At 45.1% G+C, this 21,328-nt stretch overlaps 1 protein-coding gene across 5 annotated transcripts in view; it reads right to left on the bottom strand.

Moving 5' to 3' along the window:
- MNT (MAX network transcriptional repressor) overlaps positions 1 to 12,712 on the bottom strand; it is a 103,787-nt gene extending 91,075 nt beyond the window's left edge. For 3 of the 5 annotated variants that reach the window (XM_088449465.1, XM_088449464.1, XM_088449463.1), the window contains exon 1: positions 12,416 to 12,712. In XM_088449465.1, coding sequence (XP_088305591.1) covers positions 12,416 to 12,500 — 85 coding nt within the window. In that variant the 5' untranslated portion in view covers positions 12,501 to 12,712. Of the gene's footprint in view, positions 1 to 11,052; positions 11,118 to 11,389; positions 11,538 to 12,415 lie in introns of those variants that run through there. The other 2 variants (XM_088449467.1, XM_088449466.1) reach the window with 2 other exon arrangements.
- Positions 12,713 to 21,328: the final 8,616 nt, after the last annotated feature.

Here is a 21,328-nt window from a genome sequence, read left to right on the forward strand (position 1 = left end):
ACCAAATTGACAGAAGTGTAGAGATGACCTTACAGTCTAAATGGAGAGGGCAATACTGAAACAATTGGACCCTGTAGCTGGTAGTACATCCAGAGGAAGTAGTATCATTAGGGCAGGATAGGATATAGTAGAGAGAGGAAAGTTTTGAGAGAGCACTTAAAAGATTGAAGGTTTGAGACAGTCTGGCCAGGAGTGTGGAAAAGCACAGTGATCCTGGAGGCGGGAGTGAGAGGTGGCTATAAGAAGAAGGCAGAGAGAAGATGGCATCTCGTGGTGATGTCATATATATGAGGGAGTGGAGATGATAAGGACTCGATAAGGAGGAGTTGGATTTTAAGATAATGGGAAGAGAGTGTACAGACTAGAATGATGGACCAGTCAGCAGATAAAGCTTCAAGTTGTGGCGTTAAATTATTATTATTAATACACTAAATACAGACATTGGTCTGCATTAATTTCTGTAGAGTAAAAAGAACTTTTCTAAAATTTTAGGATGTGGTTCTTTCCAAAGAGGCATATATAGCATTATATGGATTCATTGGACAACATTGGGTAGCCAAGACTTTCTCATGGAAAGGGAGCAAAGTGCTCCTTTTAAGCAACTGCCCCTAGCGACAGATACTCTGTGGACCTCTACAGCAACATGCTACAGTGCATTTGGTAAAGTTTATTTCTCTACTAGAAGATCAGTCTTATGCATACGTATGAGAATGATGTGGTGACGTGCCAGGTATCAAGACTCCCTGTATATGCATTAATACAATCTCTACCTAAAGAGGAATGCTTTACTCAGCATTTCCATTATTAAATGCTATTGGACAGACCACTGCCTTAGTTCACCATTACCCTAGAAAAATGATCCTGTTAGTCTTGTTGAGGCTGCAGCCTGATCAGAGGTCATGTGACTCAGTATCAGGGTACTGCAGATAAAGCACTTCACCTCCTGACCTTCTGAGTATTAGTAGTTGGAGCTTACTAAAATTAACCAACCGCTTGCTGGAAGAAATCAGTGAAGCACCTAGTTAAACTAATGGTGTAAAATATATATTAAAAGCAAAAGACAAGCAGACTCAAACAATTTTGTGACTTCAGCAGTAAACATACAAGGACACTTTAATATTGATATTGTTGGCCTTCAACAGTAATTAAACTGTCTTTTTATACAGCATTCACATCATACAGGTAAGCAGAACTTCTATATTATTTATTTATTAACAGTTTCTTATACAGCACAACAAATTCCGTTGTGCTTTACAATTTGAATCAACATTAACATTTTACTGGGTTGTAAAAGACATACAAGACATACTTAAAAGACAGACATAAAAGGTAAGAGGGCCCTGCTCGCAAGCTTACAATCTATAGGGAAATAGGTGATGATACACAAGGATAGGTGCTACATATTGCAAATTGGTCCAGCCTGATTGCAGATGTTCTTGGTGGGCTGTATAATCCAATCACATTGGAAAGTTGGCCTAGGGTTAGAAGGATGTTAAATTGAATAAAGAGAAGATGTGATAGGTGTGTACTATAAGAAGAGAGTTAGATAGGGAGCTATAAAGGTTAGGTGGGCGGTCCTGGAATCTGATAAGCTTGTCTGAAGAGGTGCGTTTTCAGAGAACGCTTCAATGTTTGGAAACTAGTGGAAAATCTTATTGTGCGTGGGAGGGCATTCCACAGGGTGGGTGCAGCCCAAAAAAAGTCCTGTAACCGTGCATGGGAACAAGTAAAGCGTGGGGATTAGAGATGCAGATCTTGTGCAGAGCGGAGATGTCGGGTTGAAAGATTATTTTGAGATAAGTGAAGAGATGTATGTTGGAGTGGTTTGGTTAATAGCTTTATGTGTGAGTGTAAGTATTTTAAACTGAATACGGTAGAAGACCGGCAGCCAATGGAGGGACTGACAGAGTGGATCAGCAGACACTGAACGTTTGGTTAGAAAGATCAGCCTCGCAGCTGCATTCAAAATGGATTGCTGTGGGGAGAGCCTGTTTTTGGGAAGGCCAATAAGGAGACTATTGCAATAGTTAATGCGGGAAATAATGAGTGCATGTATTAGAGTTTTGCAGTGTCTTGTGTAAGAAACGGTCGAATTTTGGCTATGTTTTTTAGATGTATGTAACAGGATATAGAGACAGATTGAATGTGGGGAACAAAAGACAGTTCAGAGACAAGGATGACACCTAGGCAGCGAGCTTGTGGGGTGGGGTCGATTGTCGAGTTGTCAACAGTAATAGAGATATCAGGTTGGTAACTACTATTGGCTGGTGGAAATATAATTAATTCTGTTTTGGATATATTAAGTTTGAGGTGGTGAGATGACATCCAATATGAAATGGCAGAGAGACGGTCAGTGACACGGACCAGCACAGATGGTGAGAAATCAGGGGAGGATAGGTAAATTTGAGTATCGTCCGCGTACAGATAATACTGAAAACCAAAAGAGCTGATTAGTTTGCCAAGAGAGGTGGTATAGATTGAGAAAAGCAGAGAACCTAATACTGAGCCTTGTGGTACTCCAACTGATAGAGGTAGTGAAGTGGAGGTAGAATCAGAAAAGCGAACAGTGAAAGAGCGATTAGATAGATAGGATGAGAACACATGCATAAATTGTCCATTATTACTTCTGATTAGTAAATTAATAAAAAGGAAATCTAAAGTTAATGTATTATTCAATAATCCATAAAATGAAAGTATGTAATTCTGCATAGTACGTATTAACTATTATAACTGCATTTACAGATGTGTGAAAACTAGCCACCTGGGTATCCCTATTGGACCAAAAATCATATAACATTGTTGAAAACTTTCTTTGATTTACCATGTGAGAAAAATTAAAGAATAAAAAGTAGTTTTTGGGAAGAGGCAAATGCAGTCTAAAAACGTGACTCTGCAGTTAGAGAGCACAGCTTATAAAGAGGACACTGGTATTGCTGTTTCATTCTCTCCCAGGGTCACAGAGGAAACCTGTTTATTTTACTTGCTATGTCATGTACAAGGCGCTAAGTATTAAAGCAATAAAAAATGGCAACAAAGAAAGTGGCAACACGTTCTCTAGGTTTTTTTTTCCCCATCTTGTCCTCAGAACAAACCCTGGCAACCAGCACTTTCCAGTGATGCAGCCAAATTCTCAAAATATTTTTAACCTGAAGAATTCAAAAGTAGGCAAGATGCATCCCAGGCGCTGGCAGCACCCAGCCACACAAATGGCATTCCCTGTAATTCTCTACTGTATAGTGCAAAACATTACCAACACGGATCATACCGTCACAGAAAATACATTCTAGATAAATTAGATTTCGGTCATTGTGATATTCTGCTGGTGTCCAAAGTTTTTCTTTAGCAGACCAACAACCAGATTCTATTATACTGTTCTGTAGTTTCCCAAACAAATTGTGGCCACAAAAAATGTCTTAAGTGGATATGGAAGATTGTCCCTTCTCAGGACATCACATCCCACATCCACGTCATTGGATAAAAGAATCGGGTCAATATTCATCCAAATAAGATATGGTACAAAGGACCTCATTCAGAGTCTCTCGCTAGGAGCGATAATCGCACATCTGTGAATGCATATAATTCGCAGTGAGCATGCGCAAGTCATTTGTTGCAATCTGATTTTGCTAGCTCGCAAGCCACTTTCAGGTCACTGCTTTGAGTGACAAATAGTGCCGTTTGTGGGTGGTAACAGGGGAAGGTGCTTGTGAACGGGGGAGTTTATGTGCGAACGCAGGCGTGTCTGACCGTCAGAACGGCGTTTAATGAGTGTGCATAATTAACAAAGTAGTATCATTGCACATGTGACTTGGTTGTTTTTTAGCATGAACTGCTCGCAGTGCTTGGGGTAGGTTAGGTCTACCCCAAGCGCTGCAAGCAGCTCCGATGGCCCTCAATGTTCACGATTAATCAGACTCTTCCCGGAGATGACATGTGCTACGAGTGACGGGTGGGAGCTTTTATAGTGCAGTGTACGCTAACTGCCGTCGCTCACTAAGACATAGAGGGAGTCCTTACAGCGCAAAGAGCAATCGCTTGATTTGCATACCCGGCCCCTTTTTGCAAGCGAGCGATCGCATCTTGCGAGAGACTCTGAATGAGGTCCAAAATCCGATATTTTTAACTACGGCAAAACTTCACAGGTCACAGGATGCTATTAAGCACCGTGTCTTGCTAGGAACAAGATTTTGTTCAATCATACCCAAAACCAATTGCATAAATATTCAGTTTTAAACCATAGCAATTACGGACTAGAAATATCAATAAGCTGTGGACATCATCAGAAGTCAAAGAAAATCTGAGAAAAACAAAAAACACTGGGCCTGATTCAGAGCCGCTCGTAAGCGGCCGCTCGTTCGCTCCGAGCGATGTTCGCACAACTGCACATGCATATGGGTTGTAATACGCATGCGCGAACCAGTCATTGCGGTCGGAAATTGTGTGCTCGCAAAATAGCGAATGCCTGCTAATTTGAGTGACAGGATGAGGCGTTTGTGGGTGGTAACAGGGGAAGGTGCTTGAAAACGGGGAGTGGAGATCCGAACGCAGGCGTGCCAAACGGTCAAAACGGGCGTTTTAAGGGTGTGCATAATTAACAAAGCAGTGTCATCGACCACGTCACTTGGTTGTCTTTTAGCCTGAACTGCTCGCATGATTGCGGTAGGAAAATGCTACCACAAGCACTGCGAGCAGTTCATACGCCTTTCGATGTACTCGATTAATCTAATAAATAGCGGAGATGACGTAGGATGCGAGCGGCCAGGGGGTGTTTTTTCAAAAATAGCGAGCGCATGTTTCGTTCGCTTGTTCAGACATAGAGGCGTCAACAGACCGCAAAGAGCGAGCGCTCAATTTAAATAGACGGACCCTTTTTCTGAACGAGCGAGCGTAAATAGCGTCCGGCTCTGAATCAGGCCCACTGTCTTAAGCAAGACTCAGCCTATGTAATAAAGCCAGTACTAGACTGTTAAAAATATAGCAGACAAGGTTATCACACTATCATACTAATCAGAGAGAGGTCATCCAGATGACAGGCATTTTCCCACAGCCCTTCAGGATGACAATGAACAATGTTGTTTTAAGGGGGTTTAAAATCTCAGAGGAAATGTATAAAGCTTTCTAGAGAGTAGAGAAAAAGACAAGTGGAGAAGTTGCCTATAACAACCAATCAGCGCAAATCACAGCATATAGGTGAATATAAAACAGTCACTTTCTAAATACTGTATATAATCCCATTTACTGGAATTAAATGTCACACATATAAAAACTGTATTCACATATGTTTCTCTGATCATGCTGTATAAGAAACAAGATAACCGCTTGTTATGATTTTACTATTGGCAAAAAACTTTTAGCAATGTCTCTACATTGGGATTTAACCCTTATTAAACTGGGTTTGATGATGTGCAGTGTCTGCAATTGGTTCTGTGGGCCCGATTCTAAACCGCACTCAGCCAGACGATTTGCAATCTGTGCATGCGTACGCATCGCAGTGCGCGTACCAGACTGAGCGATCGGGTAGCGTTCACTCGCTGCGCATAGACAGCACGGCTGATTGAGTGACAGGAGAAGCAGTTTGTGGGTGGTGACAGGGGCTGGCCGCTAGAATCGGGGTAGTGGAGGTGCGAACGCAGGCGTGCCTGAGCATCCTAACGCCGTTTCAGAGGCGTGCATAAACAAGACGTAGCGTCATAGTACACGTCGCTTGGTTGTATTTCACACTGAAGCACTCGCAGTGCTTGCGGCAGGGTATGGTCGACCACAAGTGCTGCGATCGCATCCGATGGTACACGATGTTACCGATGCATGCATACACTTCCTGGAGGTGACGTGCGCAAGTGGGCGTCTGCATACAGAGCGATTGCACTCTAAGACATAGTGGACGTGCTAATGCCTTGCCGTGCGATCGCCTGCCTTTGCCAGATTTGCATAGCGTTCCCGCTAGGCTGTTTTAGCGGGGCGCGGCGCCCTGCCCTCTTTCTGGAAGGCAAAAAGCACCCTGCCCTCCAGAAGGAGGGCAAAAAGCGCCCTGCCCTAACAGCCTGCGGGAACCGTCTTCACCCGCGGGTCGCAGTGTCCCGCGGGTGAAGAAATGTGCGGTGACCCGGTCACCACCGGAGAATAGACGCCGGGCGCATGCGCCCGGCATCTATTCTCCCTGTCTGCAGGGCTTGGGGGCTGCCCAGCGTGTCTGTAAGTGCCGGGCACGCCCCCAAGAGTGACGAAAAGGGGACACGTCTTATAGACACGCCCCCTTTTTGATGACCACGCCCCCTTCTCGGTCGCGCGCGCGCACAAATGTGCCCTCTCTAGCTCCGGCGCCATACCTCGCGCCAGAGATAGAGTGAACACTATTTGCATATGCTGGGTGTGTGCGAACGCATCTAGCGAGCAGGTCTGAATCGAGTCCTGTGTTCTGTACAGCTCAATGCCGTGTCAGACTTTAATATAGAGTCACTAGGACTATGGTGCTGTTGCCACCAATGTGATGATATAAGTGGGGGATGGAAAAACATATGAGCCAAGAGGGCCCTGCTCATGACAGCTTACATTCTAGAGAATATATAATAATTGGTGTCCAACCACATATCAAAATCTCCAATAACAATCGGACAACTTATCACATATTTTGATTGTTTTTTGGCTGTAAAGTCGCTGTGTGTAGCCAGCATACACATGCATCATAGTTAACAATAGAACAGTAAAAAATATAGTTTGTGACACCTAAACAAACCTATCATTCTCAATACAGAAGACGACAGAGCAGAATTGCTTTTATAAAAAGATTATGAGAATTTGGAATGGAAATAAAATACAGTACGTTACATGTATGATTTGTTACATAGATCATGAAAAATATATGAAGGGCTGTTTGAGCAACATAAATGACTTGAACTACTGTATTTGACCTTTACTTGCCATTTATGGCCTCCAGTAAACGATATATGGGCAGGAATACACGCAAAAAAACCTGGAACAGTCATATTTGAAAGTGGTGCCAGAAATAAATAATAGAAATAAGGAAACCCAATTTTGTTACAAGGTGACTGCATGAATAAAAATATTTTTTTTCATAACGCACCTAACAAAAGTGATCATTAGGTAACACACAAATAGATACACATAAGAGCCATTTTATATTTATAGAAAAATATATACTGACACTACTCTGAAGCCACAGCTATTAATATGTTTATAGAATGCAAATCAAACTGAAGCATGCAGGGAAGAAAATACTAATTAACCGCAGCCTTTTTATGCCAGACCCTGATGTCCTTCAATTTACACATCAGATGCTGGAACCAGCAGCCCAGTCTAAGCGAGGTGAAGCTCATATTTGTCACTGTACATGAGCTTCCAGGAAGCTGGTTAAGAAGGATTGCCCTGTAGCGTCTGCCCCTCCCCCATGCCTATGTATTTAGACGGGCTCTCCCAAGTACCAGACACAGCAGTGAAGGGAAGAAAAAGGAGGGGGGGGGATCCCCCCCAGGATCCGCCTTCTTCTAAATTCCACCCCCACCACATCTGTGCTGGAGAAAGAAAAAAAAACCCTGGAAGGTGCAAAAAAGCCACAAAAGAAACCTTGTGCAGCAATGCGGCTGTACAATAAAAAGACAGGGATAACACTTAAATAATATTTAAAAAAAATTATGATAATCTTGTAGCCTAATTAATAACACTGATAGAGCAATAATCTCCAGCATTTAAACTTTGACCAGCAACTGTATGTACACAATACATTGAGTGTTCTGATCTCTTCATCTATAGGAAACAATGCACATTATTTATAAAATATAGACATGTGATGGGTCAGTTTACAAGTCACAACTGATAGCTGGCAATACCAGTGCATACATAACTACATACTGCGGGAGATGGTTAATGTCTCAGCAGACACTGGCGGGTTATTCTACCAACTCGCATACAAATGTGTCTAAACTGATTTATATTATTAGACCATACAGAGATTATTTCCCTGCAGGGTGAAGCACACATAGGCATACAATCATGCTGTAGGATTGTGTAACAGCTCATTGTAAGGCATAAAAGGGAACAGAACCCGCACTCTATATACAGGCGGAGAATGAAGGCTGTTGCTGAGCAGGAGGCAATGACAGGATGGCTGTCAGGCTGTTAGCTGCCTGTGGAAGATACAGGATGTGTGTGTCAATGTGTAGTGAGGGTGCATGTTCACTCCTCAGCACAGCTAACACAGAGTATGTGAGAGGTGTCATGGTACAGGGTAAGTTGCGTGTAGCTCACATATATGTGATATTTTATGTTTGGAATGAGGCCTAACAATGTTAGAGCTGTGAACTGTGTGAAGCATAGTTATTGAAAGTATAAAACAGTGTACAACAGTTCTTTGCCAGGAGTACCTATACTTGCTGGGGATACAAGACAAGCCACGCCAAGTAATGTCATACTCTTACTTGTACAGTGCGTGTTCCATAAATGTTCCGTACCAGCACTGGCACCAGAACGTTTACTTCATCGCATTTTGGATACTGGTGAAACGGGTTTACATTACGATGGAAGTATAAGTAATATATGCAGGGACGGACTGGGGCTGCAATTCGGCCCTAGCATCCCAGGTCTAAAAAAGGGATGTGGCCACACCTCACATATGTTGCGAACCGCAGGGGAGAGGACTCACAGCATGCCACATCTCTTTGCATGCCAGGCCGCGCAGAGCTGCAGGAGGCAGAACTGCTCGGCCAGGCTTTAGGTCAGATATGCTGGAAGGCCAGTCCAACCTAAGTATGTATGACTTTCAGCTGTTTTTTTATGCAAATAAAATGATGGTGTTACTATTATCATGCAAGGCAGCACAGACGCACAGCAATGATTAGCATTACTGCCTCACAGCACTGAGGTCGTGGGTTTGATTCCCTGTGGAGTTTGTATATTCTCCCCGTGCTTGCGTGGGTTTCCTCTGGGTACTCAGGTTTCCTCCCACACTCCAAAATTATACTTGTAAACTGGCTCCCAACAAAATTAAGCCTAGACTGGGTGTGTGCGCGCGCGATAAGAAATTTGGCGCCATATCTAATTGCGGGCGGGGGTTATTTATCCCGCAGCAACGGGGTTTTGCTATTCAATTAGGTGACTGAAAATGGGGCAACGTGATTTCTATATAAATAAATATATAACCAAATATATATGAATAATAAAATTGAAATAAAACAGTAAAAAAATTAATTCAAATGCAAATAAAATTCAATAAGAGTGGCACCTGTGAAAAATTAGTATTGTAAATATATGGTGGGGACCGTTTGCGATCATGGTCCCGGGCATTATCTATAGAAATCACTGCGTCGTTTTTCTCGCACCTCCATAGCAAGTCTGATCTTTCCTCAAATTGTTAATTTTAGAGAAAATCAGCGGGACTTTCTCTGGGACCCCGGCAGCACACATGAGTCCCCACCTCCCCTTTAGGAGTACTTAATTAAGCATTTGTCAGTGTAAAGCTGCCATCCACTATACAATTTTCTGTCAGATATCTGTCCAATCTGGCTGGTAGGAATGAAAACCTGGTAATGTATGGGAGCAAGTGACAGTCGATCATATGGTTTTAAACACTGAAAAAAGGACAAAAAAATTGTTCAAATTGGTTAAATTTGTGTGTTTTAACCAATTTGTCTTAACAACCATTTTTGGCTATTTTCCAGTATTTGTGAGCAAATGGACGACTGTCACTTGCTCCCATACATTACCAGGTTTTCATTCCAACCAGCCAGATTGGACAGATATCTTAAGTGTATGAGTGACCCCCCATGTATAGCCGGCGCTGGTAGAACTAGATCTCCCAGCAGTCCCTCCCCAGTGACAGGATGGAGGGGAGGCCACCGGGAACCGCGGAGACCACCGGACAGGTATAATTTTTTATTTATTGTTTTACGCACCGCTGGGTTTTCTCCTCTGAAACCCCGTCCCCACTTTTTTAAAATTAGATACCACGGCATCGGGAGCACACATACACACGGCAATCCACACTTGGGAGCAAGACTTTATACCTCACCTGCATATGAATATGCCACATAGATTGTAAACTCTACAGGGGCAGGGACAGATATGAATGGCCAAATATTCTCTATAAAGCGCTGCAGAATATGTGTGCGCTATATAAATAACTGGTATTAAATAATTTTGAGATTCTTGACAATGGGTGAAAGGGCTGGATGGGTGATTTTTCATTTTTATAAACATATGCAGATTTCATTATTTTTGGTAAAATGCTCATTGAGGTTGGGGTGGACGCTTTTTTCAGGTTTCTAATAGCGGATTTTAGGACGGCAGGTGTCACCTCCTATGAGGCTCATGTCCTATGGACATAGACTAAAGGCCCCATAAACCTACGGATGGATTGCGTTATCCTGCGATCAGATGGTAAACACTAATCTGCCGGTCGGCCATCGATGTTTCATGATACATCGAAGGATCGGTGAAATTATACGTTAAATTTCTCAGATTTGCAAATCACGATGATTTGCTTTTATATTTATTTTGATATCTTTCCTCTAAAAATTCAAGTGTTTTATCTACCTATTAATCTATTATTAACTAAAGTGAGCTACTGCATCTACACACAGAGCGCGACAGATCCCCTGTAGTTTTTATATATTTTGTTTGTGATCGGCAAATGTGTGAAATCCAACATGTTAGATTTCACTAATCCTGAGATGTCACGGCGATCCGTCGCAGATGTATGGGGGCCTTTAGCTTTCAACTACAAAATGATGATACATATACCAGCTGACGAGCAGCACAAGGAATAAATAATAAACACTGACGGGGTACAAGCACCCACACAGGACAAGTTGGCCGGTGGTAGTGACAGCATCTGTGCGCAGCTCACTGCAGTATATGTGGCAATGATAGGAAGGATCTTTCTCAACACTTCCTCTGTGTGTTAATGGGGGACGTGGGAAAATTCCACGCACTGACTACATTACAGGGACAGTGTCACCAGTGGGGAGGGGGGCACCGATAAAGGGACCCAGTGTTTCCTCTTTCAAAAGTTCAGATTTCCTGGTCTCTACAGTTTTTGCCTACCCTCCAACATGACTCCTTTCATCAGGTACAAAAAGCTCTACTCCTGGACTTCCACCTAATGGATGATCAGCCACCTGTGCTGAGCCAGGTAATTGATGAGACAGGTGCTTCACCACAGGTGACTGCAATCATCAATGAAGAAGTCCAGGAGCACAGCATTTTGTACCTAATGGAACGGCCATGTTGGAGGGTCTGGTTTTCCAGGAAAAATTCCCTGGCAGATTTGTTTCTTGAAATGCGGTGTGGTCATTACATAGCAGGAGGGCTGACAAAACTAACTACAGTACAAACAAATTCAAAGCTGAGGAGGCTATTTATCCCACCAGGAAAAACCCACCCATAGGTGTAAGCACTGCAGAGGCCTCACAGTGCAGGACTGGGGCTGGCTGGCTTATTATGCTATGCTGGGGATCGCTGCTGCTGCTGCTGCTGCTGCTGTGGGAGGCGGCGGAGGGTTACGTGGTGAAAGCCTCGTGCGTGCTGCCCGGACCCGCCCCCTTCTGTCTGCCTCCCGCTCCCCCTCCTCCTGTCAGGGAGTGTCCCCCGGTGCACGTGGGGGGAGGGGCGTGGCCTGACACGTCACCAGACACATGTGTAACCCCTTCTCCCCCGGACTTCCCCCGCCCTGGCTGCTGGGACCCGGCGCTGTGCGGCCGCCTACCACCACCAGGGTGTGCGGGGCCCGGCACCGTGCAGCTAGAGGAAGGGTGGGGTATCCTCAGTGCAGACACCGGCTGTGGGCTGGGGGGGGAGCGCCGGGTAACCGGCCATGTGGAGGTTAAGGGGAGAGGCAACCTGGAGTCATATGACAGCAGGCCCATGTCATGGTATTATGCAAAGTGCTGCTGGAGTATTGCCACCGCCCTGCCCGGCCTCCATCACAGGCAACAGCGGCCGGCGATCACCCGGGGGGGAGTCCCTGACACCCAGTTCCAGTGCTGCAGCAATAACCCCGCACGGCTCCCAGCACCTGGCTGCCCAGTCTACCCGACACCTAGCCAGCTGTGACCCTGCAGTGCTGTGTCTGCCTCCCTGATACTCAAATCCAGTGACTCTGCTGTACTATACTGCCTGACTGACACATAGTGGCCCTGCAGTGCTATACTGTACTACCCCGCCTCCCTGCAGTGCTATACTGTACTCCACCGCCTGCCTGATACTCAGCCAGTCTCCCTGCAGTGCTATAGTGTACTGCACTGCTCTATACTGTACTACAACTATACCGCCTCTGTGACACGCTCACCCAGTATAGCACAATGTGATGTCCCTGCAGCAGAGGTGCCTGTGTGCCGCACAGAAGGGATGCAGGGCAATCACAGGGACAGTCAGCGAGATAATGCATCACCCCCCCAGCCAGCCTTACCCCGTGTCCGCTGCTGTTGCTGCTGCTGCTGCTGGGCTTGCCATTCCAGGAACAGAGCTGCCTGTAACAGTGTCTCCAGGCTCATGTCTCCAGCCCAGCTCCGCTGCTACTGAGTCTCTGCCTCCGATCAATCACACACTGGGGGCTCTGCCGGCTGTCTGCAGCCTCCTCCGCTGGGAGACCGGCCTCTAAATCATACAGAGCCAGCAGATGTCACCCCGATCCCCCCACGATCCCTTCCAGACAAGGAGAGGGCTGCAACAAGATGGCGATGAGTAACAGAAACACAACAAGAAAAAAAAAAAAAAAAGAGGGACTCACAGAGCTCTGAGCTACTACCGGGCGGGAGGAAAACCCGGAGACTGGAGTCACAGGGGAAGGAGGAGTGGGAGCTGAGCTCTGTCTCTGTGTGCGTGATAAACACCCTGCCCTGGAGAAATGTCCTCATCCCTCCGCCTGTCACACAGACCTCCTCAGCCCCCCTCCGCAGTACACGTGTCTGTGTGTGTGTGTGTGGAATAAATCCCACACACTATTTTTGGTACATTGTTTCAAATGTGACTCTCCAGCTATTGTGGAACTACACGTCCCAGAGAGAGACTGCTGCTATTTGTAGTCCGACAACAGCAGGCTGCCGAGCTCTGGATAATTAACAACATCTAGCTATGATGAATATATTATGATATTGCATGTACAGCTACCGCAGTGTGTGTAAAGCAGGATACACGCTACGATGTGTGTACCCAGCGACGACAGTGGTGACGGCATGATATATCAGGCTGTCCGTACACACTGCATGATTTGGTGTGCAAACACCCAATATATCGTTCCCCTATCCAGAAGCATGATGTCGGCCACTGAAGTTGCGATGAATGACGCACAAGGGCACGCAATAGTGTGTACACACTGGATGATGTGGAGTATTTGTTCCGATTTGCTTTAGGAAGACAAATCGTGCAATATATCGTTAGTGTGTACCCATCTTTACGTGCAATATAGTATCTTATTGTTATAATGTAACAACTTAAAATAAGATCCAGCAACACTAATTCTCTTCTGTACTGAACCACAGACTGTTTTTAACCACCGGGAGGAAACCCATCGCTGGTAGAACCATGAATAAACCCTCAATTGCGCAGATTGTTTCTTCTGTCTGACATTGGACCTCCATGTCTGATGTTCACCATCGGTGTCAGAGCATCGAGGGTTACTAGCCACCGATGGCACTATTCGTTCATGTATGAGGAAATAAGTCTTGGTTTGTTCTTACCTGAGTCTGATACACAGTTGCGCAAATCAATTTATAGGGTGAGACAGGTGCTTGAAAGGGAGGGGTTATCTAGACAAGAGAAACCCAAAAAGTCTTCCATCACGCTGCTGTAGCCATTGTTGGAGGAAATGTAAAGACTGCCAAGTGGCTATGTACAGATGTAACACTAAAAATACATACGTACATACATATATACATACATACAAAGAGTGCACGATATTATAGGCAGCTTAATTCATGGAGCATATTTTGTGCACTGCATGTCCCACTGTACATAGGTTTTCATAGCAGCACAAATTAACTACTTCATGTCGGTGTGGGCACAGTTAACAGTATTGGATGTTGCACTGCAGGGGGTATACACAGATGACTGCTGTTTAACCTAGTCATGCCCAAGTGATATATCAGACATGTCTGTAGTCCTATTCATTACTTGCCACCAGAGCGTCTTCTTCCCCCTCCCTTGCAAACACTCTATCAAGGTATATTCCAGAGGGCTCCAGTACATGTTTTCCAGATGCCCCGCCCCCCTGCAGTGCGTTTGCATATCATTAAAATATGTCATTCCCAGTTCAGCCAATCATAAGCCGGGACAACAAGGCATGGATCAGCTCCACATGGACTCCCTGCTCTGTCTGACGCTGTAAGACAACCATTTAAAGGGACAGGATCGTTTCACAGGCCTATCCACGCTGCTGCAGATTCTTATTGCTGCTTTTCTGGAAATGTCACAGATCGATTTTGCATATGACTCAGTACTAGTGTAGTTAAAGAAAATTACATGCTCAGTTGTATCCAGGCTGCGCGCTCATGTCTGGTATAAAATATATTCTGGTCATGGAGACATACTGTAACTTGTTTATTGCACTATTCACAATTAAGGGCTCAATACAATTAGCCTCGAATCCCTTCACGACCTAAGTCTAGCTGTATGCCGCACTTTTGGTAGCGCCAGACTCACAGATTTTTGTTTGCAGCCCCATAGGCGAATTGCAGTTCCGTTGCCACCCTTTCTATACCATTACAACGCAAACTCGCCATCTTCATGTCTAATTTATTTATTATTATTATCTATTAACAGTTTCTTATATAGCGCAACATAATCCGTTGCGCTTTATAATTGGAACATTAATAGAACAAAACTGGGTAATAACAGACAGATATATAGGTAGGAAGGCCCTGCTCGCAAGCTTACAATCTATAGGGAAATAGGCATTGATAAACAAGGTTAGGTGCTACATATTGCAATTTGGTCCAGCCAGACTGCAGAGTTTCTTGGTGGACTGCATGATCCAGTCACACCGGAATGTCGGCCAAATGTCAGGATGATGTGAAAGAAAGACAGTGTGAGGTTATGTGTGGACTGTGAAAGGTGATGTAATTAGACATGGAAGCTATGAAGGTTATGTGGGCGGTTCTGGAATCTGATAAGCTTGCCTGAAGAGGTGAGTTTTCAGGGAATGCTTGAAGGATTGGAGACTAGATGTAAGTCTTATTGTGCGTGGTAAGGCATTCCATAGAGTGGGTGCTGCCCGAACAATGGACCTCATTCAGAGGCGGTTGTTAGTTGCAAGCGGTCACACTGAATCAGGGCGGCTGCTTGCATCCTGAACGGCCGCCTCCTTGTCGATCGTTAAGCTGTGGGTTACCACTCACAGCTTAACGACCGACCAGGTTGATTGTCGCGATGGTGATCACCATCGCGACCATTGGGGCTTACGACCAGACCCTAAGGTTGGGTCTGGGCACTTGTAAGCCCCAGGGAGCTTTCTGCTCTGATGGAGCAGGAAGCTCCCCAGTGATGATGTCAGTGCAGCCGCCCACAAAACGGTAGGCTAAAGTTAAGGAACGTCTCCGTTTTGGAAACCGGCCCGCATGCCAAATGGGGGCAGCTGTCGATCAACATCGACAGCCGCCCCTTTGGTAACGAGCTCCGGAGCGACAGAGTTTCTCTGTCGCTCCAGGGCTTGCACACGTACAGTGCGGCCGCTGCGCGTGCGCAGGCCAAACCATTGAGCCGGTTACGAGCGCATCGGCGCTCGCGACCGACTCTGAATGAGGCCCAAAGTCCTGTAACCGTGAATGGGAGCAAGTAATGCGTGGGGATGATAGACACAGATCTTGTGCTGAGCGGAGAGGTCTGGTTGGGAGATATTTTGAGATGAGTGAAGAAATGTATGTTGGTATGGTTTGGTTAATGGCCTTATGTGTAAGTAAAAGTAATTTGTATTGAATACGGTAGAAGACCAGCAACCAAAGGAGGGACTGACAGAGCGGGGCAGCAGACGATGAACGTTTGGCAAGGAAGATAAGCCTTGCAGCTGCATTCATAATGGATTGTAATGACGATAGCCTGTTTTTGGGAAGACCAGTAAGGAGACTATTGCAATAGTCAATGCAGGAAATATGGATTAGAGTTTTTTGCAGTGTCTTGTATGAGATAATTGAATTGAGCCCTAAAGGTGCCTATCCACTAGACCAGGGGTCTTCAAACTTGGCCCTCCAGATGCTGTGGAACTACACATCCCAGCATGCACTGCACATAGTTTTAGCATGCTGTTATATCAAAAAGGTGGCAGTGCATGCTGGGATGTGTAGTTCCACAGCAGCTGGAGGGCCAAGTTTGAAGACCCCTGCACTAGACGATTAAAATGAGCAATTGAACAATATCGATATCATTCGATAATCGTTTGATAATTTAAACATCTATCATCGTGCAAACATGCTGGTCAACCTGACGATATTGTCAGGTTCAGCATGTTTGCAGATGATTGATTGTGCCTACACTAAATGACATATCGTTCAGTGTGGGCACCCTGCAGTGTAGTTAATGATATTGTTATCGTTCAGTCTTTTCACTGTTGGGTAGTGGATACCCGCCTTAAGAGTCTGCACAACCCGGAAGGTGCAGGATATTCCCGATTTTACAGGTGGGAGAGGAGATGGATCTCCTGCATCCTGTCCACTTCCTACTGAAGTGGGCACGATTGGGAGATAATACTGGGAACTGCGTGTCCGTATGAAGGGTGTACGTATAAAATTATGCAATTCGTGTCATTTCAGCCTTGTCCATTCCCCACGGACTCGCGATTTGTGGCAGTTTGCTGTGACAGGGGCAGGGCCTAATGATGCAAAGAGCTAAGGGAGGGTGCCACCCCTGGCCGCATGACGTCATGCAGAGGGGGCAGGGCTGCCAGTGCCAGTTTGGACAGCAACACGCCCGGGGTGCTGTACATCGGCCACATGTCTGGTGCGTCCAGCAGATATGGTGACGCTGGGTCCTGGGTGCCGTTCCAGGCATCCTGCTAGCCAGGTGCAGGGACTGTGGGGCAGTGTCTGTGCCGCCCACAGAGCTCTGTGCGACTGCACAGCTTGAACACCTCTAGTTATGGACCTGAGTGAAATATATTTAATGTAATTATGCAAACAGCATAAAAATTCTATTACAATCATATCCAATGTTCAAGTCATGTTGGTGGCTGACTGTCTAGTTTTTAATGCAGAACATGCAGCCATGCCTTCAGTGATTGTACTGACTAGATATTTTCATGCACTTGTCTACTTTGCAGCAAAACACAAATGGTTAGTGCTAGATAGATCAGTGCCAGTAAATATCCAGTATAATAATTATTCTATTTGGGAATGGTAGTGGTAAGCAATCTTGTGCACTGGCCCCTTAACTTTCAAAAGAGCTGCACATTATACTTAATCATAATAATAATGTAAAACAATACATTTAATCAAAGAATAATACACCTATCTGTAATAACATATCAGCAGGCATTTTAAACAAGTGTTACAAATTCTAACAACCAAATCAGACATTACAGTAAGAAGGAGCTGGGGGACACAGTTAAATGTTTGGTGGGCCGCATGTGGTCCTTAGACCATTTGCTGCTCATCCCTGCGGAAAGGGGAGTATTTGTACTGTACTGCACTTTTTGGCCTATGCATAAAGAGTGTAATGTTCAAGCTCTTTTAAGTTACAAATCACAGTATATCTAATTATACTACCAGCACTGTAGTAAAACACCATGCAAATCCTGAGGCTCTATGGTGGTCACGATGTCATACTTGCCTACCCTCCCGATTCGTCCGGGAGGCTCCCCGGAAATGCAGGCAAGCCTCTTGGCGACCCGTCCACCCTCCCCCGCTGTTACAGTATAAATCCCGGCAGCAGAGGGGGCCGTGACGCAATTCGTGCTGAATCGCATCATTGTGGCCCGCCCCCTGCTTCACAATGCCATTAATATCGGCATTGTGAAGAGGGGGCGGGGCCACGATGACTCTATTGTGCTGTCATGCCCCCATGCCCCATCCCCAATGATGCATCATATGCCGGGCCACGCCTCCTTTTTTTAGCGACACGCCCCCTCGCTGTGAAAGCCCGACATGTTGGCAAACATGCACTATGTTAATGCTAGGATCACAGCAGAATAGGTAATAATGTTTGTTGGATAAGCATGTACTGTATTTTAGGTTTATATTGTATGTTTTTGCTAACCCATAGCAGCAAATTTATTATTTTAGTGCATGTTAGAAAATTAATATAATTTATAAACCACGTGGTAAATAACCCCTTACGATCACACTGTGTCTACATTTGGATTTTGCTGGGTGGCTTGAAAAAATCTATTTTTCTCATAAAATACTCCTCAGGTTATCCTCATTGATTTAATAAATTAAGAGCCTATTTATCAAGCGTTTTCATAAAATTATGTAGAATCCGCAGTTTCTGCATAATTTTATGAATTGTTGTTATGTACTAACAGCCTAATGCAGGTTATCTCACAGAAATCTCCTGCAAAGGCTAATTAGCTCTACAGGCCACAGGCCCCGTTATTATCAATGGGAACTATGGTCTGACCCCTATATACCAAACTCCGCCATTTGGTACATAGGGGTTAGATGGTGTAAGCCGTATTATGCCTAAGGAGGCATATTCGGAGGATCCCTCTCCTGCAGCCTCTGGAAACTGTCACTGTGCACATGCAGAGTGTCAGTATGTCAGGAGGATTCTTTCTAAAATGTGACTCTTTCGGTATGCTGGGGATGTAACTTGCAGGGACAGTGTTTATTACTACAGTTGTCCCTGCAAGTTTCAGATAGTACATAGAAAGGCAAATTTTGTTTAAAATTAAAAAAATGTTTGTGATGCGGACTTTAATTATCACAGCATTATTTAAACATACGACATCATGAATGCATAGGCCCCTTAATCATTTATGGTGAGAGGACAACAAGATTGTCACTGTTACTTGTTACTTTTGTGTGTTTAAAGCTTTTTCCATGTGTCTAACATGTATAGGGACGGGTCCTGGGGATAGATCATACTTGCCGACTTTCTGACTATCAAATTGGCACAGCTAGGGGGGAAGTGCGGCAGATGTGGCACGGCATTGGGTGGCATGCAGGGAACACGCGAGGGGTGCTGCGTGGCATAAGGGGCGATCGTGGCTCCGCCCCTATATACAATGTGAGATTATTGGCATTGTAAAGGGGGGGGCGTGGCTGGATAACTCAATTCAGCGTGAATCATTTCATCGGCCGCCCACTGTACTTGAGAAGTGGGCGGCGCCCGGGTGATGCTTTTCTGGGAGCAGCACCCGAGATTCGGGAGCCTGCCATCCGTTCTGGGACAGCATGATTTACTAATGAGCGGTTTGTCATAGCTGCAAATCACAATGTTGACCAGGCTTGTTCAGCATTTATTCCTGTTGCCTTTTTAAACCTATTGGTAAAATTTGCTGATGAAAGGTGACTTTGACAAACAGCTCCTTAGTAATCTGCCCCAAGATCTCTGGCACCAAAGTTTGCAGGGTCACGTAAAGTAGAATGTCAGAGGTGTAAATCTTACTCCATCTTACTTGCTCACATAATGTAAAACAGGAATCCACCCATCTGTCATTCTAACCCTCTGTTCCATGCTCACTGTGCCCCCATCTGTGTCACCCATCTGTATGCCCTTCTCCTTTAGAATGTAAGCTCTCACGAGCAGGGCCCTCTTCCCTCATATGCTTTTCCTTCCTTTACTTAAATTGTTATCTACTCTATACTCCTTATAACAGCACCTAACCCTTGACTTTTGCCATCCTGCTACTGTTGCAGCAATGTTTATATACCATGTACTTGTCCTGCAATGTCTAATGGAGCGTACACACGGTCAGATTTGTCAGACTTGTCAGATTTGTCAGATGAACGACTAAACGATTTGAACGATTTGGACGATTTGAACAAAGTTTTGAACCATTTGAACGATTTGAACGATTGAACGATTTTTGACTGCATTACAATGAATGGAATCGTCCAAGTCTGACTGCAAACCCATCAGATGTCAGATATCGTTATCTGACAAACGGGAACGCGCATCGTTGATCGTCCATCGTTCAGGCATGTCAGATATGAACGATTTTCCTTCAGATATGAACGACTGAACGATTTTTAAATCGTTATCGTCCATATCTGAAGAAAAAATCTGATCGTGTGTATGCACCATTATACTGTAGGGCAGTGTTTTCTTGTTCTGTTCAACTGATTTTATGTACTGTTTCTGTACTATGTTTTTGTACTTGTTAGGTGCTGCAGAACACTTGTGGCGCCATATAAATAAAGGATAATAATAATAATAATAAAAAAAAAATACAGCCCCATAATGCATTGAAGATGCCTTGAAATGTATGTGTGCCCTCTGTTCTTATTTATCTTATTTAAATAATAAAACCTACAAAATGAAACCTAGGCTTTACACTTCAATGTGCACGTGCTGAGTAACTTTTGCACCTGGATAAACAATGTTGCAGTGCATATACAGTTATTTTATTATTTTGCATGCAATATAAGTACTGGCTGCTTTTCATGTAGCCCACAAATGCTGGACAGCTTTAGTTTTACACTGCAATTTAAATTTGAGTTTGGACACTTCCCTCTCAAATCCAAATTTCTCTGCACTTTTTAAATCTGTCCTGCCTGTAGTCCAACACGGTTTTGCCAAGATGTAGTTATATTTTTATGCTCAGCTCCCAACTCAGAATTAGGCCCGCATTCAGAGCCGTACGCTCTGAGCAGAGCGCACGCTCTGAATGAGGGCCGGGCTCCATTTTCATGGTGCGTCCTCCTGGACGCTCGTATAGCTGTGGGTCACCACCCACAGGCTATACGAGCGTGCATTGTGATGGCCGCGATGGTCGAGACCATCGCGACCATCGAAATTGCGAGTCGGAGCCTGCGGTTGAGGTTTTCAACCGCAAGCTCCGGAGTGATTTTGGCTCTATCAGAGCCAAAATCACTCCCACTGACATCACTAGTGATGTCAGTGGGCCGGCTTCTGATGGGAGGCGTTCCCGTGGGAACGCCCCCGTCAGGGAGGCACGCCCACCAAAGGGGGCGTGTTGTCAATCAACATTGACAGCACGCCCCCTTTGATCGGACACAACGAGCGAAGGACTTTCCTTCGCTCGTCGCGTCTGGCGCATGCGCACGACGGAGCTCCCTCCGTCGTGCGCATGCTCAGTCCATAACATCGACCCACTTGCGAGCGGACAGCCGCTCGCGAGTGGGTCTGAATCAGGCCCTTAGTCCCTTAAATTGGGTATACATTTTGACGATGGATTGGTCAGCAGACCAATCCATTGCCAGAACAGCCA

This window comes from Taudactylus pleione, unplaced genomic scaffold (genome assembly GCF_031769625.1).
Source record: "Taudactylus pleione unplaced genomic scaffold, aTauple2 ptg000485l, whole genome shotgun sequence".
Taxonomy (NCBI): domain Eukaryota; kingdom Metazoa; phylum Chordata; class Amphibia; order Anura; family Myobatrachidae; genus Taudactylus; species Taudactylus pleione.